The sequence below is a fragment of the Amblyomma mixtum genome, chromosome 1 (genome assembly GCF_055824585.1).
Source record: "Amblyomma mixtum isolate Tamu chromosome 1, ASM5582458v1, whole genome shotgun sequence".
NCBI lineage: Eukaryota > Metazoa > Arthropoda > Arachnida > Ixodida > Ixodidae > Amblyomma > Amblyomma mixtum.
This window is the reverse complement of record NC_143012.1, coordinates 316,157,348-316,183,772: the sequence shown is the minus strand read 5'-3', so window position 1 is coordinate 316,183,772 and position 26,425 is coordinate 316,157,348. Positions and strand designations below refer to the sequence as shown.

The 26,425-nt window shown below is 46.5% G+C and overlaps 1 protein-coding gene across 2 annotated transcripts in view; it reads left to right on the top strand.

The window, feature by feature from the left end:
• The window catches only part of Nup98-96 (nuclear pore complex protein Nup98-96), an 85,133-nt gene that overhangs the window by 6,796 nt on the left and 51,912 nt on the right, over window positions 1-26,425 (top strand). For both annotated transcript variants that reach the window (XM_089567053.1, XM_089567051.1), the window contains exons 4-14: window positions 4,679-4,912; window positions 8,574-8,728; window positions 11,506-11,680; window positions 15,119-15,294; window positions 16,433-16,546; window positions 19,239-19,413; window positions 20,794-21,033; window positions 21,687-21,750; window positions 22,450-22,564; window positions 24,316-24,453; window positions 25,306-25,538. In XM_089567053.1, coding sequence (XP_089423179.1) covers window positions 4,679-4,912; window positions 8,574-8,728; window positions 11,506-11,680; window positions 15,119-15,294; window positions 16,433-16,546; window positions 19,239-19,413; window positions 20,794-21,033; window positions 21,687-21,750; window positions 22,450-22,564; window positions 24,316-24,453; window positions 25,306-25,538 — 1,819 coding nt within the window. The remainder of the gene's footprint in view (window positions 1-4,678; window positions 4,913-8,573; window positions 8,729-11,505; window positions 11,681-15,118; window positions 15,295-16,432; window positions 16,547-19,238; window positions 19,414-20,793; window positions 21,034-21,686; window positions 21,751-22,449; window positions 22,565-24,315; window positions 24,454-25,305; window positions 25,539-26,425) is intronic.

Below are 26,425 nucleotides of genomic sequence, written 5' to 3'. Positions count from 1 at the left end.
TGGGCACTATTTTGCAGAGGCGGCGAAAGTTGATTTCTATCTTTATTGGTGCTGCTCTTAGCTTGCTTATTACCGTTGCTATTCTATTCTATTGAACATTTTCCAGTTGTGAGTGATGCTGTCACCAAAGTACCTACTGTTCCTAATTTTTTTTTACTATTTATTCCCGATTATATACATTTTGTAGATTCAAGATCCGCAATAAAGTAATTTGACCACCTGGGAAAGTTTTCTTCAAAATAATTCGACCCTCAAAGGGTTAATTTATGCTCAGATGTGCACTTTCTGTGCTAAGAGAAAACCGATCACTGCTCGCAGTGAATACCGTGCAACTGGCGAGGGCCATGTCGGTGATGTAGGCAGTATATGGGCTGTGTGCCGCCTCTCACTCATGACATTGGTGATGTGCGGGCCGCGCGACTTCTTGTACTGTATATCACGACTGGCGATCGCAGCACCGGCAACGTGTCGGATGCATGCTATCGCTCAGTGCTCGTGGTACGTACTGTGCAACTGGCGATTGCGGTGTCGATGGTGTGCTGGAAGCGCTGAATGCTCAAGAATACGGCTGCGGCTGACACGTTTGTGTCATCTGTAGTGGCACGGTAGTGCTTTTGGAACATTCGAAATTCCGCACAATGTATATAATGCACCGAAGCTATACTCCGTTTCATACATAGCAGTCAGCGCTGCCAAAGCTAGCGTGCCTGTTCGCACAGACTTGGTCCTTGCCCAAAACATAGTTCACCATACAACCAAAGTGAACGCAAGCATTTTTTGGTGCGACAAATGTGAAGTGCCACGACTGGCAACCTACTGGACATTGTTTTACCTCTTGCCACATTTTCATCCTGCCACTCATTGAGACTTTGAGAAGTAAGAATTACATGTGGTGGTATAATACGCGGCTGGTAGGGCGAATCACTTTTACTTCATCTGCACCTAAAAAGTAGTGTGCACTCGGTGAAAATTAGAACCGGAGGGGCCAAACATTGAGCGCCTCATAGCTTCTTCTGTGATTTTCGAGGCTAGCGCTTCATTTTGTACCGCTCTTTGTTTTCATTGAAGCACTGACCGAGGCTTCAAGAAGAAGGAATGATGTGTGGCAGAAAAATTGAAAATTGGCTTTTGAGGAAAGGAAGTGGCGCAGTAATTGTTTGGCATCTTAGGGGACATCTGAACTGGGCTTTAAGGGAAGGAAGGTGGGAACAAAGAGAGAGAGAGGTGCCACAGTGGAGGGCTTCGGAATAATTTCGACCACCTGGAAATCTTTAATGTGCACTGTCATCGCACAGCACACGGGCGCCTTTGCCGAGACGTGGCCGCTGCGACCGGGTTTGAACTAGTTTGGTTTCTTGGACACACTACTTCTGCAGCCTCCGTAGCATTCCCTGCTTTGTATGAAATTGGAGTATAGGGAATTTCACAAATTCGTATCATCTCGAAATCGGTATCAGCTGTGATCGTATGATGGAGATTATACTATAGAGCTACCTGTTCTTTTTGGAGGCTTCGCTGCTTGCAGGATATCGCAGCCAGCACACTACTTCTGGAGTAAGACCTCCCTTGATGGCAAAACGTTTTTCTGTGAACTCTTGGAGGATTGCTATCTTTAAAGGGCCCCTGATTAGGGTGTTCTAGCTTGGCTATAAAATGCTTGAATTGACCATTTGCGGAAAAGCAAGCGCCACCTGTCGTGCAAAGAGGGAGCTCCACCGGAACTTTTGGTTGGAAAGTTGTTCCCGAGCAGACATGTGCAAGGCAGTGTTCAGCAATTCTTGTGCGCTTGTTTTGTTGTTTTAGTGTTGTTTCTTTGCTGGAAACGTGCGTTTGCTAACGAGAGAGGATGATAGAGAAGGAGAACCTGCCAATTGCGTTTCTAGAAGCGGGGTGGAGCGAAGATTTTTCGCGTGGTAGCCTGAAATGTGTGGCAAAACCTCCACTCCACTACCTCAGCTGTTGGCAAGGCTCATCGCGGCTGGTCCTTCAAGGAGGAAGGTTACGTCAGAAACTTGATGATGAATCTTCAAACAACTAACGATGAACTAGATCTGGTGAGAGTGGCGTGTGTGCGCAGTCGGTGAATACCGGTGTTTATGTGACGATGGCATGGTTCGTCATTAGTACGGGCCTTCCTTGTCATTGGTTTCTCGTCATTGGTACGGTTTCTTGATAGGGCAGGAGTTTCTGCTGACTTCGTACAGCACATTTTGCTGCTGGGAACACTTCACTGATTAGTAACCGACCCGTTGTACTATCTCAGTCATGGCTCGTGCTGATACGGCAGAGCGTTGCTTTGCGTGCTGACGGGCCGCAGGAGCGTTAGAATGAATGGATATACGCGAGGTTGCGCTCTGCCGTGCTCCCGCTGTTCAGATAGCACGGCTTGACATTGTTGCATTTACGGTGAGTGTTCATACTAGTATATCATTCGGTTTCCATTGAATACGCACGTGCGTCGATGGCAAAACTCTTCTAGAACGACCGAGCTGCCTGCACTTGGCAGCAAGCGCGAAATACAGCAGGAACATCCGTTTCGAAACGAGCTGGGCGGAACGCGAGCTTCGTGCTTCCTTTCTGAATGAAGTAATTCGTGCAGCCATAGGCCAAGCAATGAGCTGGCATTTTCATTCACGCTGCATAAGCGAAGCAAGGAGCTCACATCATTCGCCGCACTACAGCAAGGGAATGCACGGCCGGCTCATGTTTTCCAACCAAAACCAAATCGCCTATAGAGGGCGATGGCTGCGCCTTCGCTGCGCATGCGCATAAACTTTTCCGCAAATGGTCAATTATGTGTAGAGTACAGGCCACGGAGCGTTCACACCATGTACGGAATCTGAAAAGCAGGCGGAAAATTTACAATTCATTTTTAAAAATTCCTGCTTTTGCACCTCACAGTGACCAGTGGTGCCAAGCTTTTGCTCAAAACCTGGCATACAACGTCATATTGTGCAAGTGACGTCAGCAGTCAGGGGTTATCATTGATTCGCTGTGCCAACTCGTTCATGAAAAACATCATGCAGCTGCCATCATGGCTGCGGCCACTCTGGCCGCATTTGTTTTTCCAGTCCCGGACTACTTGCTGGCAGGTCTCGGCTTCCGCTCGGACAGGAAAAGCGTCATGGTCACATGACCTACTTGCCATAGGCTGCTTTCGAACACGGCGCCAGAGTCGGGCTCCCCCTCGGTTACCGTACAAGGACGCTGTCATCTGCTAGCAGACGATGCAAGCCACGGCCACTACGACGCCGAAGCAACGCCGTGCGCTCAATCATGATACTGAGTCGATTTAAAGACTGTACTGTCAGCTTAGCGTAGGTGCATTACAGAACTCAGCTTCGGAGGTATGCTCGCCGCTACTGCTTGCGGCGAAGTTCGCACAAAGTAGCCCAACTCGTTGCGGAAAGGCGGATAGACGAAAGCCTCCGCAAAAATGTTGACAACAAGCTCTATAGCTGCTCCAGTATACGAGTGGTTCACCTGCGATGCTTTCAGGTAAGCGTACAGACAGCATGTGGCAAAACAAGCGAACAAGAACCTCTTGACGACACGAGCAAACAATACGCGCTCGCAGCTCCGAACGCGCGTCCGTGTGCGGTGGATTTCAAGAAAATAAACGAAGATGCAAGAACAAAAAGTCTTGCGATGGCTCAGAGAGGAGCTACGGAGCTCATGTGAAGGTTTAACGCATGATATCGACCTCCAGGGACACGAAAAGCACTCAAAATGCACACGGAGTCTAACTTAATATGGCTGCCAGCGCGGCGCGCAGCTATCGTCTGCTGCCTTCTTAGCAGCCCCAAGCAGCCCGCGGACTGCCATAGGCTAAAAACGAACGCGTTGCTATGGCGATGCAAGCAGGTGGGCGGAGCTTTCGGGCTGCCCGAGAAAAACAAATACCGGACTCGAGTCCGCAAGTAGTCCCGGACAGTCCGGGACTGAAAAACAAATGCGCCCTCTGGCTAGTCAGAAAGTCCCCCCCCCCCCCCCCCCCCCTCGGATTTGCTACATGTGTCAGCAGCAGGTGGAGGTAGCGGAGGGGCCAAGTCAGTGGGGCCGACAGAGGAGTGCGGATGTTTCAGTGTGCGAAAACTCGCAAAGAGAGGGCAAGGCAAAAAGACGTGGAAATTCAGGTTTTGACTGCATATAACTCGCCTTCCACAAAATGCATTACAAACAATTCTTGATGTAGGATATTTGTAGAGTGGCATCCTTTCACATCCTATGCATAATATGACTTTGAGCCCCTTTCGGAGGCCCTTTAACATTTGGCATAGGTGACCCTGTGGACATCGATGTTATCTGCCAAACTTCGATAGGAAGTAATGAAGGTGTATTTGTCTTGTGTTTTCCCTTGCTTCCTCTTTGAAGCAAGCTTTTTTTTTGCCTGAAGCACAAATGCACCGTCACTTGTTTCTGGTTTTTCATGACGCTGCCTTAGCTTTAATGGGTTACACTCTGTGCAAGTTGCCTTTACTGCGCGTTTGGGGTTCACAGCTTCCGTTTTTCAGCCCGTATAACATTCAAGATGTCAGCCAATATGTGAGTAGTTAAGGTAATCGTTGGCTCCTAGTTGGTTCATAAATTAGCTGCATGCTACCAAGAGGTCACCGCAGACTCCACAAATGAAGTCTACCGAAATGTGGAATGTGCGTTTATTTCCATGTCATTGCAGGCTTTGGAGCACCATCAACCAGTACGTCTATGTTTGGCACAATGACCCAGCAGCCTGCGGCCAGTGGAGGCATCTTTGGGACGCCAGCCGCGTCCTTCGGGCAGGCCAGGCCGCAATTTGGCTCATTTTCATCTACCGCACCTGCTGCGGGCACCAGCCTGTTTGGCCAACCGCAGAGTACGGGTCTCTTCGGTCAGACACCGGCTGCTGGAACTTCACTCTTCGGGACTTCGGGTAGAACAAATTTTCTACTTGAGCTGGATGTATGAGGTCAGGGTGTATGAGAGGGGAATTTCACTGCTTGGCATGTTGCCAAAGTACCTTAGACGTTTCTAGCAGCGCAGAGCCAGTTACAGACTGGCAACGTCTGGTTAACTGAGTGAAGGGTCCCCATGCACTTTTTGGTCTTTAGTAGCACTAGTTTTTGTTACGAAGCACTTATTGTAAAGACCGGCGTATGATACAGTCGAACCCACATATATCGAACTCACGAAAAAGAACCTATGAGTTTGATATAACGCATAATTCGATATAAAAGTGCCAGTAGATTTAACAACATACAAACCTTTGAGGTGGAAAAAATGTAATTTTATGATAGCCACTTGCTGTGTGCATGTTACTGAGCGAAATAATGAATTTTTTCTTTCTCCTCTTCATTGCCTTGGAGAGAGCACATTTTTCTGTGTTATTGGTGGACTCCAAACAGCTGAAACCGTAGTCTTCTATCGACATGCAATGGCAACGAACCATGCGGAGTGCACAGAGCACGTCAAAGCACATGGGCACATGTTTTCTCAAGTCCTCGCCACAGTTTGCATCAGTGGTGGCAGCCACTGTGGTGGCTCAGCGGTTATGGTTCTCAGCTGCTGACCTGAAAGATGCTGGTTCGATCCCGGCCACAGCGGTTGCATTTCGATGGAAGCAAAATGCTAGAGGCCTGTGTACTGTGTGATGTCAGTGCATGTTAGAAGAACCCCAGTGGCCGAAATTATCTAGAGTCTTCCAGTCGTAGCCTGAGTGGCTTTGGGATGTTAAACCGCATAAGCCATGCCTAAGCCAAGCATCAGTGGTGTCCTGGTTATCTTCGACGTTGGCACTGATGACTTCCTTCGCAAGCTCCCTCGCGGTCTTAATGTTGTCATCCGCAGAGACAAAGCCGCCTGCAAGTGCCCTGTCACAAATAATGTCAGCAGCGTTTCAGGCATTGTTAAATTCGGGCAATGCTTCTCGGAGTCTTGTATGCTGCGGCGACTTCAGATTTTTTCTTTTCTCATTCAACTCTTTGCACCATACATGCGGCCTGCGTGACAACACTGACACAGATGGAGCAGCGCGCTAAAAACTCATGTTCGCTTTGGCTGGCTACGTGCCCACCGCCTGCGTCATAAAAAATCCATATCATCATTGGCCTGCGCATGCTACGTAGCACTATAGCGTTAATAGCACCCGCAGGTCAGTCGATGCAGGAAAGCTTACCCCCCCAGAGATGTGCTGAGGGAAAGCCAGCTCCTTGAGTCGCTGGTGTTGCCCATAGTTCGATCTGTCGTATGGGATGGCTAATGCTTTCACAGTATAACCATACATTTTCCTATACATTCATAGTGTAGCTTTGCAGTGCTCACAAATTATGTGATATAAAGGATAATTCAATCTAACAGAGTTCGATATAATCAGGTTCGAGTGTAAGAGGGTTTTTTCCAGACTTTAGCGTGTCAGATTACCATCTCGTATTATATGCAGATGCGAAAAATTTTTGGCCAGAATTTGCAGTTCTGGTTTCGTTAACATCGAGCATCATCACCATTGCACGATCACACTTCCAGCGAGAGGAGGCGTTACCTAGCGGTGACATAGGTCGGTAGTTCTGATTACGACTCCATTTCACTACGCTGCCCTGACTTCGCAACTCCAGAGTGATTGCACCTCGCGTGGTGTCGAGACCACACTTGGCTGCTTTTAAAAGTAATCGTAGCTGCTGAAAGCACCGGTGCCACAAATGGACTGGATGAGGCAAGGAGAGCCTGCAGTTTCTGCCGCCATACACGGGCCTCTCCAGCCAAGCAGTGCAGTTGGATTGCGGACGCTTGGGCCAGCAACCCCGAGGAGATCCCCAGTTATTTCAAGAAATGTGGGATATCGAACGCGCTTGACGGTACCGAAGGTTGTTTCCATGGAAAGATATATCTGACGAGGGCCTCTCGGAAGACAGCACACCTGGTGACAACGATCACTAAAGTGCAGACTACGGTCACCTCCAATGTGTGCGCGCCAGCACCTATGCTGGAACTGGTTTTTGCATGTTAGCTGAGCAGGACGCTAGTAGGTGCCAGCACGGCGCCTCTGTACCCGCCGTTCGCGCCACGTGCGTCGTATTCGCCGCACTGGCGTACACAAATAATCTGAGGGCGTCCAGCTTTCGTGACTGTTAAATTGAATTCAGCGCAAAAAAAAAAACAGACAAGGGACAAAGAGAGACACACTGAGACAACACGAGCGCTCGTGTTGTCTCAGTGTGTCTCTCTTTGTCCCTTGTCTGTTTTTTTTTTTTTGCACTGAATTCAATTTAACATGCTTCACCAACTAGCCCGGCAGCTTGCTCTCCTGAACTGCATTTCGTGACTGATCTGACTGCAATTCCTTACTCGCATTATACGCGGATGAAAACTTTTTTTTTTCGTTTTTGCTATCCCCAAATCACACTTTGTATTATATGTGGGTCCGTGTTATACACGGGATTTACGGTAATATCAAGTATGTGCCGACACTTGCACACTGGTTCAAATTAATATCATGCCCATAGCATAGGCAGATTTAATTGGGGTGAGGGAGTGGGAGACAACTGCTGCCCCTGAGTGCAAGTGCCCTTGTTATTCTTGTGCAAATAATGTTAACAAAAACAAAATGCATTGTGTGGGGTTGCCCCACCCCCAAGCCTACCACTTTGCCCCAAGAGTTGCCCTTAAATCCACCGCTTTATCCTGGCGATAGCTGCTGCATTTATTTTTCTGTATTTCTATGCTTTGTAGCTAGTGGGCTGTACCAAGTTTTCTCATGGTAGTGATATCTTCGTTTGATTCACTTAGCATTACTTGTGGGGCCCAGTAAACATTGGTGTTATAATTCTGGCCTCCCATTTTTTTTTTTTATGCTGGAATGCTACTTATTCAGAAACCTTTTTCTGTTTCATTGATTTCATTTACTGAAGGTTAGAAACAGTGATATGACAGTGAGCACGAGATGGTGACACGCTTTTTGTTTCTAGGCTCACAAAGCAGGAAAAGGAGTCATTAAACAACCTGTTGTATTGGTTCATTGTGTTGTATGCTATGATTTTGTAACCTTGCATGTGTGTGTTCAGAGGGTTAGAGTAGTTTGAGCTAAGTAGGTAATTCCTGAAGCTTCTGTGCGACCACAAAATGACAAGCATTAGTGTGATTTGGCAGAGCTGGCTACTGAGAACAGCTGGAAAGCCTGCGGCAGTCTTTTTTAATGTGTAGAATCATTTCATTTAATGCAGTCGTTGAAAATGTGAAAAAACGTGGTTTCCATGAACATGCGGGTTTTAAATTTGATATAAATATTTTTCCGCTGGACTCTGTAATGTCTGGTTCTCACATTTCGCACAAATAAGTCACAAATTCTTATGCAGTTTACATAGTTAATAACTACTCACAGTATGCACAGCCTTTGAGGTTCACATTCTTTGAGCCTGAAATCTTGGAGCAAGTTAGTATTCACCCTTGTAGTTACTTACTCTGCAGGGACCTGTTTAAGTAGCGTTTTTATTTTTAGTTCATTTTGACTGCTCCTTGCCTGTTTGTATGCTCAGGAAAGGATAAGAGGAGGCACAGAATTGATGTTTGTTTGTGTGTGTCTGTTGTTTTGGCCTTTGCAGCATTTGGAGCAAGTTCAGTCACCTCTGGAACCACAATTAAATTCAAGCCACCGACAGGCACTGACACAATGATGAAGAACGGCGTCTCAAGTACCATCAGCACATCACATCAGTGCATTACTTGCATGAAGGAATACGAAAACAAGAGTTTAGAGGTACTGCATTGGCGTTTAGATTTTATTTCTTATGCCTGAGTTTTCCAGACAGAGAATCAAGGGGTTGTCTGGGCGATGGGTTGTCTGGGCAGACATGAACTGCTTTTACTTGAAAGAGGTCACACTTCCCTCACACGTACAGATTGTGTGGTATAGGTCGTGAGCTGGAACAAAAAAAAAAAGGGAAACTAAAGAAGGATAGTGAAGACATAGAACCATTTTGTATGCTCTTGGAACCTACGCTTTAACTCTGCACTTGACAGTGCATGAGCTGTAGGACATGCTTTGTATTGTACTCAAGGCTAAGAAAACATTCTGTAAGGTGAAGTCCACTGGTCTGGGCTTTTTGATCACTGTACCAGTGTCATTACGCCTGACTTCTTTAGGCATTGATCAGAAAAAGAAAAGTGTGGTTTGGACATCGCCGCTGATTCCTCATTGTTTGACCGAGATAACAGTTGATAATTTTGAGATGAAATAGGAGTGTTTGCTTTAATGAAGGTGTATTGTTCTGTAGGACTGTTATATGGGACTGAATCAAACAAGAAGTAAGACTTATGATATTTTGAAGTCTGAGAATTCATGAAAATAAGCTGCTGGATGCAGCAGTCGATGGTGTTATGTACACTTTGACGCTTCCGTGCAATCACACTGCTTTGGATGTCGGTACACATTGAGCAGACGGCCGGCCGCATCCACAAACTCTGCCTCTTAATGGCCGCACGGTTCAGCTTGTTGCTAAAAAATGCATGTGATGGGGAAAAGCTCAGACAGCCAAGATGTGAAAATGATCATGTCGCGGTGGGAACTGCGGTGTGCCTACCACACAGCAGGTCCGAAAGACGGTGACGGAAAAGATAAGAATACAGGACTAACCACATGACCCAGGCTAGTTCTCTGTTGGCGTTGGCTTTCATAGTTGCAGTGCCGCTGGAAGCCAACTTTTAAGCTGGTGTACCTTAACCTTTTTATGACTGAAATTAGGTGAGAGGTGAACTTAAGACAGGCCGAGCAGTACTGCTGGTCTGAAAATTAATATACAGAAAACCAAAGTAATGTTCAGCAATCTCGGAAGGGAACAGCAGTTAGCTATACAGCAAGGTGCTGGAAGTGGTAAGGAAATAAGTCTACTTAGGTCAGGTAGTAACCGCAGGTCCGAATCACAAGAGCGAAATAACTAGAAGAATAAGAAGGTTCTGTCATTTCATGAATTGCAGTTTACCAGTATTCCTCAAGAGAACAGTATACAACACTTGCAGAGGCTAACAAAAAGGGTTCAATGTTCGGACAGTGCAGCGATCTATGGAAAGAAAAAGGTAGATGTAACTTTAAGACACAAGAAGAGGGCGGAGTGGGTCAGGGATTAAACTCGGATCAGTGATGACCTAGTCAAAATCACGAGGAAGAAATGGGTTAGGGCAGGGCATGTAATGTGAGGGCAAGCTAACTGATAGAGTAACAGACTGGATTCCATGGGAAGGGAAGCGTAGCAGGGGGCGGCAGAAAGTTAGGTGGGCGGATAAGGTTAAGTTTGCGTTGATAGGGGTGCCACAGCTGGCATGCGACAGGATTAATTGCAGAGATATGGGAGAGGCCCTTGTCCTGCAGTGGGCATAGTCGGGCTGATGATGATGATGAGAGGTGAAACTGTAGTTATTTTAGGAGCCGGGGTCAGGAAGCCAGCACTGTGAAGCGTTTTGTCATAGGTGCAGTCTTCTCTTTGAAGAGCACCACCATTTTCTTGCGTTCACAATCTTGGCATAGGGGTACGCCTCCCTGCATTTCCCTGCTACTGTTTCATGTGTTTAGACGAAAGTACTCGCCTCAGAGTATACCTTAAACCTGATCTCTCCAAGGATAGGTGCACTCCGCACCTTTGTGCAGCGATGCATGTGTCCGGGGGAAAAAGGCATGCCTGCCGTCTCCTCGTGTCTCGTGCTGGCCAGTGCTGATGATGCGTCCAGAGCAGCATAACATGCAGCATGCTCCACGTGAAATTTGCTAGTCAAGTGTGACGGTGTGAGCACAAAGGGGAACTAGAACAAGACATATGGAAATGGGTGAAGAGTAGGGAGTGGAAGAAAATGGCAAAAATTTGCAGCACGGCCGCGCAAAGCATGGGGAGGCTGTGCCAAGAAGCGGAGGCGCAGTGGCATTGCATAGGTGGTTTTGCTGCTCTCGACTGTGTCACGCATTTCTTAACTATTGTATCTTAAATGATGCTGAGGCTGCGGTATATGACACTTGTGTTCAAGCGAAACTGGTTTTCACATGGAATCAAACTCCCTCTATATATTCGTAGCCACATTGTATTCATGCAAATGCGATACTTCCGCACGGCGTAAACAGAATCGAAAACGTTCCAGTATAAAATGTAATAGTCGAAAATAAATAATTCTCAGGAAAAGGGATAAGTGCAAGCTGGAAGGTATTTTTGAGTGAAACAAACACTTTGTGTTTAGTAAGTAGTCAGTTAATTACCTGAGAGCGTCTTCAGAACAGTGCCATCACCAACAAGTGATATAGCAAAGATTTTTGCTGATCTGATTCTTTTTACTATAGAGGAGTTAACTGTACTCGCTTCAAAACAAAACACTGTTCACACACCCCTAATTTTTAGCTATAAAATCATTTCGGAGTCTACTTGGGAACAGTAACTGGCTTGAGCACCTGTTTTCTGTATTTCATAGTTGCTAGTGCTATAGAAAATTTACAGTGAACTGCTGTGTTCATCGGTGAGCCACTTACCAACACCTGGCCCTGTGCATACGTGACAGGAACTGCGCCTCGAAGACTATGCAGCCAACCGGAAGGGGGGTGGCCAAGCAGGCCTGGTGGGCTTTGGCGCCACCAGCCAGCCAAGCTCCATCTTCAGCACCCCGGCCACTCAGCAGTCAGCCTTCAACTTTGGGGCCACACAAAACAAACCTCTCTTTGGCACGTCCACCACAAGTAAGTGCCGCATTGGAAGATGGATTCTGCTGCCACCAATTTTGCTTGATTGCCAGATTTTTTTTGCACTGATTGCCAGATTTCTTGCACTGCTCCTAGCATGTTATTAAACTGAGTAATGGTCTGGGCTTCACTTCTGGCTAGGACAGTTTGGTGACTTCAGATGTGTTTTATGCTCACTTAAGTTTCGGACGACAGGTCAGTCCTGACAAAAGTGTTTTCGGCCGAGGCTTTGCCAAATCGCAGATTTTCTAATTTCTTGTTTATGTGGGGGCAAGGGGGGGGGGGGGGGGGGGGTTGTGAGCTGATGCTTCTTGCAAGTTGGCGTATCATTACCACATCACTGCATTGGCAGTGTCAGCAGGACTGCTGTGTTGCATCTTTATAACTTCACTGGTGTGAGCTGTTACCATATGTCAATGACACCTTTTGAAAACTGGTTATCTTAAGGGAAAAAGGACGTGCAGAAGTGCATGAGCACGCGGCCTTTCCAGTTGTGTTTAGTTCTTGGTTAAAGACACATTGGTGGCGTACTTTGCTGTAAAGATGGGGTGCTTATGATGATAGTATGCATTGTAGTGCTTAAAAAATAAATTACAAAAAGGCCAGGGCCCGTATTACGGAACTTTGTCAAAAACCTGTCAAAAGTTATTGACAGTGACGTCAAAATGACGAAACGATGTGACGTCGACGCCTGACGCAAAATTGACGCAACGAGGAATCAGCCAATTACAGCAGAGCGGCGCCCCGGAAGCGTTTGCCTGCACGACGAGGGACCGTCTGCTAAATTTTGCTAAAAGAGTAAAGAAATGCGCAGCGATAAAAATAATTATTATTTTATTTTGCCAACAAATGATGTTTAAAGCTAAAAAATATTAAGAAAAACAAGAAGCGCAAGAAGTTAGGCTATTAAATTTCTTGGTGGGTAACTTTTGCTGCCGCGGGGGTGCGCAGACGGCGGTAAAACGGCAATAAGCCGCTTTGCACGTGAACAGCTGTTCCACGCCTTGATACTGTTTTCTTACGTGGCGACGAAAATCAAGGTACTGTGCGGTTGTTCTAAGTGCGGAAAAATCGACGAAGCCAACTTGTTAAGGTCGGTGTTGTTCGGCTCTTACGATCGATGAAAAAAGTGTCAAAGCGTGAAGCGTTGTATGTGATGTGTGGTCGTCTGTTTCTTTTTCCTCGGCCGGTAAACAGAAGACGGCCACGAAGTGCGATTTGCAGGTGAAAATAAAGTTCTTTGCCAGCATAAGCATGTTTTATTTGTATGTAGCTGTGGCACAGAGGTGTCGTCGGCTGCCGAAGCTTGCATGAAAGCCGCCGGTCGCAAATAACCGCTGTGCACACAGCACCCGCCGCTGCACCGACAGCGCATTCGCACGCAAACCTCCAAATTCATCGGCGAGTCATCGCATAGCCACACCGCAGTCTGCCTCTCCAGTCGAAAAAGGCGTCGGAACAGCTCGTCCGGCAAGTCAAACGCGTCTTCGTGCGCCCTCCTTCGCCGTTGCTCGCGTCGCCGCAGCCGCCTCAGCCACTTACGACGCCGCTGCTGCCGCCGCCATTTTCTGTCAAAAACGGAACGGTCCAATTTTGACTGCCTCGAAGCCATCAAAAAAAATCGTCAAAATGCGCCTGCATAATTAGGCGTGGAACGTCACCACTTCTGTCATGTCTGTGACGTAAACGCCAGCCACCCATGACGCAAGAAAGCAACATGGCCGCCGGACACAGCCGACCAATAGGAGCGCGACTACGGCGGGGCTTTTTGACGAGTTTTTGACGCGTTTTTGACAAGTTTTTGATTTGACAGTTCCGTAATACGGCCCCATAACTGCCACGGCAAGATGTCACCTTAAAAAGGTTTGCATAAAGACATTGGGACAGAGGAAAGGAACACTTCACATTGGCAGGAAGTGTTTACTTTTGTACCGTTGTTGTTGTGCTGACCTTTTCGAAGTACGGAGCAACTAGCCCATTTCAGTATCTTGGTAAAAGCATCACATGTGCTGGTATGCTAGTGCGCAGTTTTTTTTTTCCTACATTAGCTTAAAATTAAGTGTTTAGCGATTCGTGCTTGCATTGGGCTTTCCTGAATAAGGTATTCATAGCATTTTGCTTCCTTCCCACTATGTCGGCTCAGTGGTTAGGGTGCTTGGCTACTGAGTGGGAGGACCTGGATGCAGTCCTGGCTGTGGTGGCCTTGTTTCGATGGAGGCGAAATGCAAGAGCCGCCCGTGTGCTATATGTCAGCACATGTTAAATAACCCCAGGCAGTCCAAATTAATCTAGCGCTCACCACTACAGCATCCACAATAGCTCATCATTAAACCCCACAATTTAGCATTTTTTTTACGTTCTGCTTTCTGTCTTGCTCCACAAAAGGGAATACCATATTTACTAGCATAATGAACGCACCTTTTTTTTCTAAAAAAGTTGATGTCAATTTGGTGGGAGGGTTCATAACATGGGGTAAAAAAGTTTCAACAAATTTTTTTTGCGATAGTCCACCCGTCCATCCATTCGTCCATCCATTATCAGCAGACGCACGCTGTCAGCTGCATTTGTGTCGCCGGTGTTCAGCATTATTCCCTTCAAAAGGTGTTTCCTGTGTCACGGTGCGGTCCGACTTTTTTGTGATAGTCTATGGCACCGGCCAGTCTCAGCGAGATAAAGCGAACTTGCTGAACACCGGCCCTGAAGGTCAGGTGTGCGTTTTTTTTTTTATGCAAGGCTAAACTCGTATGATAGTTAGGAGTGTGTAATGCGAATGCATGAATGTTCACTATGGTGTGAGAGGGGTTTGGCATTTTCGCTCCCGATATTGAGCTCTCCAAATCACTTGGGAGACTAAAGGTCCTGTTTTCTTCATAGCATTTCAGTGTAGAGGATGTTTTGAAGCGTATAGGTGGTCTACACTGCTGTGCACCTCTCCGATGTTTGAGTGCTGGTCTACTTTCTAAGCATACATTGGCGCAGCCGGGCATGCAGTATTGTGCCGAGCAAGCCTCTGCCTCTGGTGCTCTTATCAAGGTTGCCCAGCATCTTGGTGCTCTGCCAAGTTTGGCGAGCGCACCATCTTTGCCGGTGCGCTTGTCGAAAGATAAATACGCCATGACATTATCGGCGGGCAGCATCTTGGTGCACTACCTGGGTTTTCGCTGCTGAGGAATGTGCCAAATAAAGAAATGCTTTAAAAAAATTTTCAACTACAAAAGTGGAAAGTAAGCTCATTATGCAAGTGGGTTCATTATGCGACCAGTCATTTTCTTTCTTTTTTTTTGCTGAATGCTGTCATGTTTTTCTTTTTTTTTTTTCTGGAAGTATTGGCTGACATTCGGTCTTTTTCTTCTTGCTTGGCCTTTTTACTGTTTAATTTAGTTTACTAGCAGCTGTCCTTGATAAGTTATTTTGCGATTTGTTTGCCTCTTTCAGGTGGGTTTGCACCTACTGGTGGTTCACTGTTTGGACAGACGACGACGCAGAGCCAGAATGTGTTTGGTAAACCAGCTGGTTTCGGCATGACAACGCCAGCGTCTACATCTGCATTTGGAACCAGCACTGGCTTTGGAACCACCGGCACTTCAGTGTTTGGCCAGCCACAGCAGAAGGTATGGGCGTGCGGGGCATGATTGAAACGTTGCTGCTGTTCATGCACAGCAGTTGAAACTCCTGTTCACAGCGTGCTTGATGTGCTGTACGGAATGCCATGCAGCATCAGCTTAAAGGGACACTGAAGACAGGTTGAAGTTGGGTCTGTATCTATAGGAGACAAAGTGCCGGTTAGGGAATATTGCCCAATACGTGACGTTTGCCGCGGCATGTAACCTGCTTAGTCTTTGCGTATCTGTTTCATTGGACTTCAAGCCCCACAATGGAGCCAAACATCGTCGCAAACCGAAGTCTCAAAAACGAAAGCATGCCGTTAGGTGCCCTAGTGCTTTGGCTGCGCTGTACGCAGTGCAAATGCGTGGGCTGGCTTCGAGGCCGATGTTTGTGTTGTACGCACTTTTCTGGTTCTCTGTGGCATAGGATACGTAGTTCCTAGATTTTAACCGATGACAATGTGAAACTATCAGAGGGGTCACTGTGAAACAGCTGTGGCAACGTATGCAGGCTGCAACTTCATTCCGCTAATCTCCACAAGCCGACTGCGTCCATGTGCGCAGTGTCTCTTATCATAGTGATCTGAACCGAAAGGATCACTGACAGGTTCACAGCCAGCTGTTGACAGCATTGTAGCACAATACAGTGACGTGCCATGTGATGCTTAACTTAGTTTTCCGACCTGTGAGCGTGCAGCGGCTGCACTGCGTCGGGCTCTCGGTGGCCGTCAGTGCATTGATTTTATGCAAGGCATAGAATTGCTGTATCAGCGAGGTTTTAATGTATCAGCAGCAAGCTTTTACTTAGGCTTATGGCACTTCCCTACACCTCCCGCTTGTAATTTTCCAGACATAGCATCTGCTTTGTCAAGCTTGTGTTAGTTGTGCTGTGTGTTCGGGAAATGACCACACAGCGCGTGCATTATGCAGCGTACACATTCACTGGAGCATTAGGTTCCTGCTGGAAAAGATGGGAAAGCTGCTGAAGGCTGTTTTTTTATTATTGGTTGTGCTAGTGTAATGTCTGTTATAAACCGCTACTGGCCATTCCGACCACTTTGACCGCGAACTCTCCTGGATTCTTTGCTCTGAAAATACTCCGCTATGTTGCATCAGAGTAACTGTATTGTGGCTTTCCTTGCAGTCTATATTTGGGCAACCAGCTGGGACCGGCCTCTTTGGGAGCACAACTGCCACCACACAGCCGTCTACTGGTTTTGGCACGGGCTTTGGGAGCACATTTGGAGCCACAACACAGGTGCGTTTGTCGTTTTTTTGTCAGTAGAACCCCTCTGTACTAAAGTCGATCGAACTAGCAAAAATCTTTACTGCAGTATAGTAGTCTCGTTACAACGGATCCATTTATAGTGATATTCGGATACAGTATACCATTCTGCGATGTTTGATCAATTTTCCTTTCTTTGGTATTGAGTGAGCTTCATTTACTCTGGATTCGGTCACAGTGTACATTTGGACAGAGCGGATCTCAAGTGGCAATGGTGAAGTACAAATAGCCAAGCCTAACCAAGCCTATCCAAGCCAGTTCTTCTAATTTACTCAGTTTCAATTCAAGGGGCCGCCTTTCACGGCGGTGGAGAACCGGTTAGTTGTGACAGCGATGCCTGCTCCTGTCTATTTCAAGCCTAAAAATGAACTTTCGGTTGAAAAACAATATCCACAGCATTGCTAGCGTTTATTGTAATCCAAAAAATTGAGCTTTCGGACTCCACAGAGCCTCAAATATCGGCCATGAAAATATACACATTCCTATAAGTTGTGCAACGGTTCCTGAGCAAAGTCCAAAATATTGTGCAAGTCCAAATTATTGGAGTCTGAAAAATAGGTCAGCTATTTTACACCGCACTTCCCGTGGCCTTTCAAGCGAGGGAATATGACTGCTGTGCCATTAAAGAAATCAGTCGTGTGAGGACATGAAGTGGAGGTAGATATGGGATGTGCTGCATATTACACTTGTTCTGAGTTCTGTTCTCATTTTCCTCCTTCTCTCTTTTTTTTTTTTCGGTGGGTAGCGAATGGGTTCTATGGGCGAAAAGGGGGTGCGGCCTTTCTAGTTAACGTAATAGACAATCTGCTGGTGCATTCGGTAAAATATCTTGGCACTGGGTATGTTGCAAAGTCCCCAAAGCGCCAAATAAAACCGCTCTCAACATTTACAAATCAGGCGCACTACATAGAATACAACTTGAACGGCAAAACAAAACGTGCGAGCACGCACTGATGTCCTGGGCCTCTGAGACGAAGTCTTGCATTCAGAACTGAAATCCAGTCATTCCACGTGGTTCTTTTACTCGCATAGCTTGGACTTCCTGCTATGCCAGACCAACAGCATGCACATGGGTATGCACGACGCAAGCTTGTGAATATAGGTGCGGCCGCATCGCCGTGTGTGGGTGTGAAAGGTGTGAGTGGCACACACCGTAATCCGAAACTACAGAACCTCTAGTTGTTCAGTTTGCTGCTAGTCAGCCAAGCTCACGCGAGGGTGCCATTTTATCGGCTGTTATCTCCATTTGCCTCTTGACTGCTGGTCTTACAATTGTATCATTGCACATTAACTTCTTTGAGCTGCGCACTAGTCATGAGGCCATCCTGTGGGGAACAACATTGCGCGAGGTAGAGCAGGAGTGGGTGCGCGTCTTGTCAACTTGCAGACTGGTCAATGCCATTGAGGGACCTAAGTTCTAGGTCGACACTTATTTCGCTTATTTCATTCAGTCAAGGTTCCTATGTTTCAGCAGTCTTAATAAAGGTACAGGTTCTTAGAACACCGCTGGTAGATGGCACCACGTAGATAAAGTAGAATCTCAATAATACAATTATGGTTGAACCGAATTTCGCGATGACGCGTATTTTAAAAGTATCCCAGCCAGAGTGCAGTATATGCGATCTGTTAAAGTTCAGGATGATGAAAACAATTTCTCAAGCTGTGGCGGAGGATATGAACACACGGACCATCATATGCCTGGCAGCGGGCACCTAGTAATGATGATGCCATTCAGAAGGGACTAATTGGTGACATATAGAGGGAAAAAAATGTGCAAGCGATCATTACAGACTTTCCCAGCTGAAAATAAGAGCCGAAAAATACAATATATCGAACCCCTAGCACCAGCACTGCTCGTGTCGATGGTAGGTGGCAGGCTTCGCCGCACTACTTAAGTGGCTGGTGGTGGGGCGCGCCCACCGTGGGCTGCTACGACAGATGGCGCAGCGGTATGTTCTGCTCCTGTTCTGCTCACAGATTGAAGCCTACCGGAGAAATTTGTGCATTAAAGGGCACATGCAAATCGCAGTCTGTCTCGGCTGAAGTTTTTGACTTTTATCTGGTTGTCAAGGAAGCTTCTGATAGGTACGATCAGCAACGAATGAAATGCGAACTAGAAAACTGAGGTGGCAACACAAAAAGACCACCTGTTAGCTCCTGGAGAAGAAATGCAAGCGAGTAACACTCTTGAAGAATCTTCACTCCTACGAAGTGAAATTTCCCTCTGCTAGTATTGAGCTTCCCCTGGCTTAGAGCTTTTTATTTTGCTCTTTGTGGCCGAATTGTCTCGTTCGCGTTTCATTTCTTACTGATAGTACGTTGTGATGCACGAGAACTTTGTTAAACCGAGGTTTGTTATATCAAGGTTTGACTTGTTACCTTTTGAAGGCTAAATTTAGAGGGAAAGAGGAAAAGTATGGTAGTTCAAATTGTGAAAATGTGGTGCGAATCGAATAGCAAATATAATTGTATTTGGAGGTTGTGCTTCCCTACGATGATTATGTTGTGCTTCTAGTTAGGGTGTGCAGCTAAAGTAATTGAGCTGTGCTGTCTGAATTTCACTAAGTCTATGCTGGCAAGTGTTGTGGTTTTTAAAGGAACAAGCGAAGTAGTTCCAATTCAATGGCATCACTCACATCATCATTATGTTCCTTGTCATTTGCAGCCTAGTGGTTTCGGTGTGCGGCCAACATTTGGTGCGACCACAACTACAGCACCAGGCTCCTTTGGGTTTGGCAGCACGGCCAACACAGGAACATCACTGTTCGGTGCTAAGCAGCCAGCGTTCAGTTTTGGGGCAACCACGCCGGCCTTTGGGTCCACCAACACCACGGGCTTTGGTGAGCGACCTTCGTGCCAGTTGTGCCTGTGCCGTCAGAAGGTCGAGACAGCTTTTTTCATGGAGTCAACTACAGTAAAAGCTCATTGGTATGACCCCCATTAATTCGGAAATCAGGATAATTTGAACTGCCAGCTGGGTTCTGGCCAACATCCATGTAAGTCTATGGCGTCGGACATGCTTACTTTCGTACGTGAAGCATCTCGCACCAGTTAATTCGAATCTGCTCTGGAAGCATGGCCACATCGAGGTATGACCAGCATGGCAAGAGATCGTTAAAATAGGCTTACTCAAAACCTGAAATCCATGATGCATTGTGCGCGTGCGATGGCAGGCGTGACGGCAAGCAGATGGCTTCATATCCAAGAACAGTCCAACCGCTTAGCTTAGTTTTAGCTTTTCTGAGCTTCACACCGGCCTGCAGCGATGGCAGCTCTACCGGCCAGCATCAGCCAGCCAACCTAACCGAGCTGAGCACCATTTCGGATGCTAATTGGCATGTCACTGGTTTCTCTCTCTCTCTCTCTCCCCTCTTCTTTCTTTCTTTTTTCTTCCTGCTGCTTCGGCAGTTTTCTTCGCTTGCATTCGCCCGGTTTCGTTCTTACAGTGCGCCAAAACTATGCGCTTGTCACGGGCCGCTTGCTTCGCATGCGGTGAAGCCTCCTCACCCATGACGGTGCCACTTATGTGGGTGTGATGCGGTAGTGATGGAGCCCCACCACGTTGCCCTGTGATTTCTGCGGCAAGCTCTTATGATCTTGGAGCAGTTCTGCTTCAATTCTCCTGGCAGTGACAGGGAAAAAGCAGTCATTGGTGCACTGTTCTCAGCTTGAAATCGGGCAACCATTGCCCAGTCTTCTACCAAATAAATTTACCGTGCTGCCAGCAGTTCTTTAAAGCTTTTCGGGGTCATTCGATAATTCGATCTTTCGGATAATTTGTACATTTTTTCCGGTTCCTTGGAGTTCGAATTAACGAGTTTTTATTGTAATGATTCATTACTGTCTATGTTGTTCTTTGAGACAAATGCCTGCTGATTTTGTTCTTAACCTGATTACTCAGAAGCAGACTGCAGGCAGTCATTGGTGTGTTGTACCGGTTTAGGTTATTTTCACTGGTCTAGTTCAGAATTATTGCATAGTTTAGCTGCAGTCTTTAAATAGGATGACGACATAAAAAGTTCATAGTGTTACTTGCTTTGTAGCAGTGTGTAGCTGCTGAGGAATTAAAAATGAAAGAGAATGGGGAGTATAGTTGGCACAAGCAACCTGAACCAAATGCCGGTGCCAAGGTTGCTCGTGCCAGTTCCAGCATTCATTGCATTCGTAATTGCAGGTAGAAACAGTGCGCACAAAGACTGAGGTTGAGCTTTCAATTTCAGGAGGGTTCAGCACGTCAGGCTCGACCACAGGTGGCCTGTTTGGTGCTCCCAAGACAACGCCCTCTTTTGGCACAGGCACTACGCCTGCCTTTGGCAGTTCAGGCTTCGGGACCACTCCTACCTTTGGCACTACAGGCACCCTTGGGACCACTGGCACTGGGGGACTGTTTGGGGCAAGCACGGCAGCGAAGCCTACTGGATTCAACTTTGGCAGCGCAACGACCAGCACACCTTTCACAGGTACATTTGTCTGACTAATGTCCGGATGTTCAGAAGCAGCAGGTAAAAGGTGTGTCAGCACAGAATTGTTGAAATTTGTTTTCACAGCGAAAGCTTTTATAGGATTCAATGTCTGCTTGTAAAGAAACCCAGGTGGCCAAAATTATCTGGTGCCCTCCACTTCGGTGTCCCTCATGGCGTGAGTTGCTTTGGGACATTATGCCCCATAAACCAGCCAAACAACCAGGATTGTTTTAGGCGTTATAGCCCTGCATTCTACAATGGAATCTGGGGCTCAGCTATAAGTGGAATAATTTCCACCTGCCAGGGCGGCCAGGTGGCAGTTTAAAGTACAGTTGAACCTGATTATATCAAACTCGGTTAGATCGAATTGTCTTCTATACCGAGTAATTTCTGAGCACCGTAAAGGCACAACTGAAATGTTTAAGAAAATGTGTGGTTATACCGTACAAAAATTTCTTCATTAGATTGGTACACCTTTTCTCATTCATTTACCCTCCCCCTTTTTTTTCTTTTTTACCTTCACAACTTCCTTTATACCCTGAGGCAACAATGTTGTCCAAAAAAAAAAAAAAACCGTTTGTAACTACCCTGTTTATTTCAGAACTGGATGTGCACTCATTAATCTGTTGCATTCATGCTATCTTTATCAGGTTTCGGACAGACTGGCCTTGGTACTGGTAGTACATTTGGCAGTGCTGCACCAACATTAGGAGGGTAAGTGAACCCCCTCTCTCCTGTCTTTTTCTTCCCTTCCTTTATAAATAATTATGCCATCAGTGATTATGTACCACAAAAAAATTCAAAGTTATGAAAAGAAAAATTTTATTAGGCTAGGTTTCTGATGCATAACTTGACAAACAAATGTGCCTGCTAACAAATCAGTTTCAAGGTTTGGTTTGTGCCTAGCAGTTTCCAAGGGTTGTTATAAATGACAATTATTGAGCTTACGTGTCTGATAATGTTTCTCCTCAAGGGCGAGGCTCATTCTGGGATGATTTTAGTCATGGAGTAACTCTACTCAGTTAGTAAAATGGAGGAAGTTTGTCACATTTGTGCTTAGCTGTTTTCAAACAAGTGGGAAACGTGGCAGTTATCAAAGCAAGAGCTGCCATTTGTTCCCTGCGCATTGTGCTAAGGACAAACAAGTGATGTGTTAGATTTTCATTGCATCTCATTTTATCAGCTCCATAAGATTTTTCAGATCAACTTGTATTGTTTGCTGTAGTATGAAGCCTAATAGGACACTTAAGTCTTAGGGCAGCAGCTTGTCCAGAATGAGGCTCCTGCATTGCAGCAGAGAACTAGCATTGGTTGGCAGCAAACAGGGGGAACTTGGCGCTGCACATTTCTCTGAAAACTTTGCATTAAGTATCCTTACATTTGTCCTGGCATGTTTCTCTCTCTCTCCTGTAGAATGGATCCCAATGCTGCAGCAAACCAGGCGCAGCAGCAGCAAACACAGCAGCTGCTGCAGTACTTGTCTATGAACCCATACGGAGACAACCCTCTCTTCAGGAATGTCCTCAAGGTACGCAAGTGGCACTGGCACAGATGACACGATGCCGTTGGCTCTTTGTTTCGACGGAGTGCTTAGAAAACTGCCACTTGATTGAGGCAGGGTATAATGATGCAGTTGAGTGATAGCAGGCTTTAAGGGACACTGAGAACAGATTTAAGTTGGTCTGTGTCAGTAATTACAGCGTATTAAAGACCAACAGGTCACTTCAGTTGAAGAGAGCTTTTAAAGGGACTGAGGAAAGCTCTATCAATATTTGTTTTACAGCAAAATCCGATAGTTTGGCATTTCATGGCTTTGTTGCCTCTTGGCCGGCAGCGAAAGATGAATTTATTTCTAAGAAATTTAGATTCAAAGTTTAAAAAGTTTTTCCCGCCGCTCTGATTCAAACTTGAGATTCTCCTATGACGACACAGGACTAAGTGACGTGAAACATGGCGTTCACATGACGTAACGCAGACTCCGTGATTTCTGACGGCTAGCAGTGCGTCCTGGCAGCAGCCGAAAACAAAGCTACCGCCGGCCGCACGTTGAAGGCATCTATCGGCTATTGCGGCCGTCGCTACAGTCGCTTCGATTACGTTTGCACTGGCATTTTGCCAGCGTTACGATGGATCCCGTTCTCGAAGTCGTCAACGAAGTTCTCGCAAATAGACACCTTTAGCACACCGTGTACCTTGTTACCGCTAGCGGAATACCGAGAGTCCGCCTACTGCCGGTGAGCAGGCGATGATTGGTCCCGATTCTGCAGGCGCGCGCGTAGCTGTCTGATACGTGGCACCATCTGGCGACGTCAAGGAGATTTGCGCATGCATTGGCTGGGCCTCAGTGATTCGTGGCTTCTCGTGTTCTAGTGTTTCTAGAACCATTGGTTCTAGCAACCCTGTTTTGTCCTATGACGTCATCACGCTTGTACTTGCGAGTTTGGCCTGTGGCGGCGATACCTGTATTTTGGTTCTCGCTCTTTTCTACGTTACAAGAGCTTTGTTGTCAGTATGAGTGGCGTTTTTGTAATCAGGAGCTGGTAATCTGTCGATACAAGCCAGCTTCAATTTCTCCTCAGTGTCCCTTTAAAAACTAGAAAAAGTCAAAAAATGAAATAAGGTGATGTGATGCCGCAACTGGATATTTTTGCAAGCAAACTTCTGTGATGTCAGGAGAGTTTCCCTGTGAGAATTCGCGTGTCTAGACTGTGTTACCAGTCACTCCAAAATATATGAATCAAGTGGCAAGAAAAAGAAATGTTCCATGTTTCTAAAGGTTTTTTTTTTAGCAATAAGTGCATCTTTTGCTGCCTAGCAACCACCAGCACTGTTGGAAAGAGCTACTACAATATCAGTTTTCATTTAAGACAAAAATTTAATGGAGTTTGGCTGTGCGTTATTTTTATCCTTGGTTGACGAGTGCAGCTGTCTTGAGTGTGCTGAGCTGTTAGTGAAAAAGGGAAGCACCCTTGTGGTTATAGCACTCAGCTGTGCTACCTTAGAGCGCTTGCCTAAGCAAATATTGTGCAAATGGGACAAGTGCATAGGGTAAGTCTGCCGTTTTTAGGTTTCCAGGCGAAATTTATTTTCATATTAATCTTGCTTTGGTGCCCCAGTTCTCCTTGGAAGCTTGCTGAGAAAGTCAAAATAATGTGGAAAATAATCTTTCGGGAGCAAGACTCTTTTCTGGAAGAAGCTACTGAGCCCAGAACAAACGTTTTGCACCTGTCGTGTCTGCATGACTGCATCTTCAATTCACGTCTTTGTCTTGCATTTCAGGAGACGCACAAACGTGAGGAGCTGCTGAAGCCAACCAACCCAGCCGCTCAGCAGGCTCTTCTGGCTTCCCACTACAGGGTGTCTCCCTTGCCAGCACCCAAGCTGCGGCCAAAGCCAGTCGGCACGCAGACTGGCAAGGTCAGTGCCAAATTCTCCACAGGTTGCCGCCTCTATGTAGCATGGTTTTGAAGACACCCCGGAGCAGTTCTCGGCTTATCCCTGTGCCTCATTTCGTCCATAGTTATCCTTTGCGGCCTCTATTGCATCGTTGGCAACTTTCTTAAATGGCTGAAGAAAGTGATGTTACAGTATTAAATTGAAGAAAGTACCATATTTACACAAATACAGCGTGTTTTTTTTCTCTTGGTTCATTGGTTTCAGAACACATATCGCATTGTATTTGGGTTGGAGGCGCGAATAAGTCAAGATTTTTTTCTCGCTGCTACTCAAGGTAGCTACAGCGAGCTTCACCACCAAAGAACCAAAGTGAATGCAAGCATATTTTGTGGCAACAAACCTTTTTTGCCATGGCTGGCCTCCTGGACTTTTTACCTCATGCTACAGTTTCATCCTGCGACTCATCAAGACTTTGAGAAACACGAATTGCATGTGGCAATATGATATGCTGTTAGTAAGGCGAATCGCTCTTGCTCAATTTGCACCCAACAAGTAGTTCACCGTCAGCGAAAATTATAGCCAGTTGGCCCGAACACTGAGCGTCTCAGAGCTTCGGCCGTGATTGTCAATGCTACCACTTCGTTTTATGCCACTCTTTGTGTTTGTCCAAACACTCACCAAGGTTTTGAAAATAATAATAAGTGGTGGAGTAATACGGTTTTGCAGACGCACTACTTCCGCAGCCTCCACAACTTTGCCTGCTATGCATGAAATGGAGTATGTTTGTTAGCTCACCTTCTGCTGTAGCGATAAGTCTTTCCTTTCAGTAATATGGCCACCTGATTATGCAGTGTTTCTGTCTTGTGTCTCCAGGAGTCCTCCCTGTTTGAAGGGCTGGAGGATCAAGAGGACAGCTTTGAGCCGTTCACTCCACGCAAGAGCATCAAGACCCTGGTAATTAAGCCCAAGGACACTCCAGAGAACCTCAGTGCCACCAACCTCTTGGCATCCCCGTCACCGTCTTTGATCCGAGCGTCCACACCCGTCGCTCAGTCATCCACCAGCCCCTCTTCTAGGCCTGCACTGACCATTCCCGTCAAAGACAGGTAGGTGTCATACCGTATTCACCCCCATAATTTGTGCACCCCCAACTTTTTACCTAGATATTTGAAAAAAGAACTTTTGCTCGCATATTTCGTGCTCTCTGTGGTGCCAGACCACCAGCATGTACGCGAGTGCACGCAAGGCCTACTTGGGAAGATTGGCGCGGCTGTGTTGCCACGTGCAGTTGCGAAAGGTGCGAGCAGCGAGGGCAAGAATTGTGCACCATTTACTCGGCTAGCTCGCGCTGGCGGTCACTTTCCCGGACGAACAGTTGCGCACGCGCCCGAGTCCAAAGCTGTCGATCCGTTTCTAGTTCGGTTTGCCACTAGTCAGCTGGGCTGCACGCGAGGGCTCTGTTTTGTCGGCCGTCATTTCCTTTTGCCTCCCAGTGCTGGCTTCGCGATTCTATCATTGCGTGTTTACTGCTTTGAGCTGCGCATGTGTCATCATGCGATCCCGTTGGACACTACATAACGTGGTGCAGGGTGGGAAAAGGTATGCGTCTTACATTTGGAGCCAACTTTATTTTTTTGGTCAGCGAAGGGTGCAGGTTTGGGGGTCTTTGTATAGGCAGCAATATACAGCCTATATTGCATGTTATGACCTTTGTAGCATTCTTAGGACATGTTCTCGAAATTTTCCTGTAATTTGTGCGCCCCCTTTTTGAAGCTGTAATTTAAAGGAAAAAGGGTGTGCAAATTGCTCAAGTTACTACGGTATGTTATTGCTCTGAATCTCGTACTCTTGAGTGTCTTAAGCATGGCTGGTGAAGGGTCCTTGAGTACTACAGTGAAAGCTCGTTACAGTAAAATACCGCTTGAACGAACGTCACTTCAACGAACTATTCAGTTGTACGAACTTTTTTCAAATCCCCCGCCAAATCGCCATT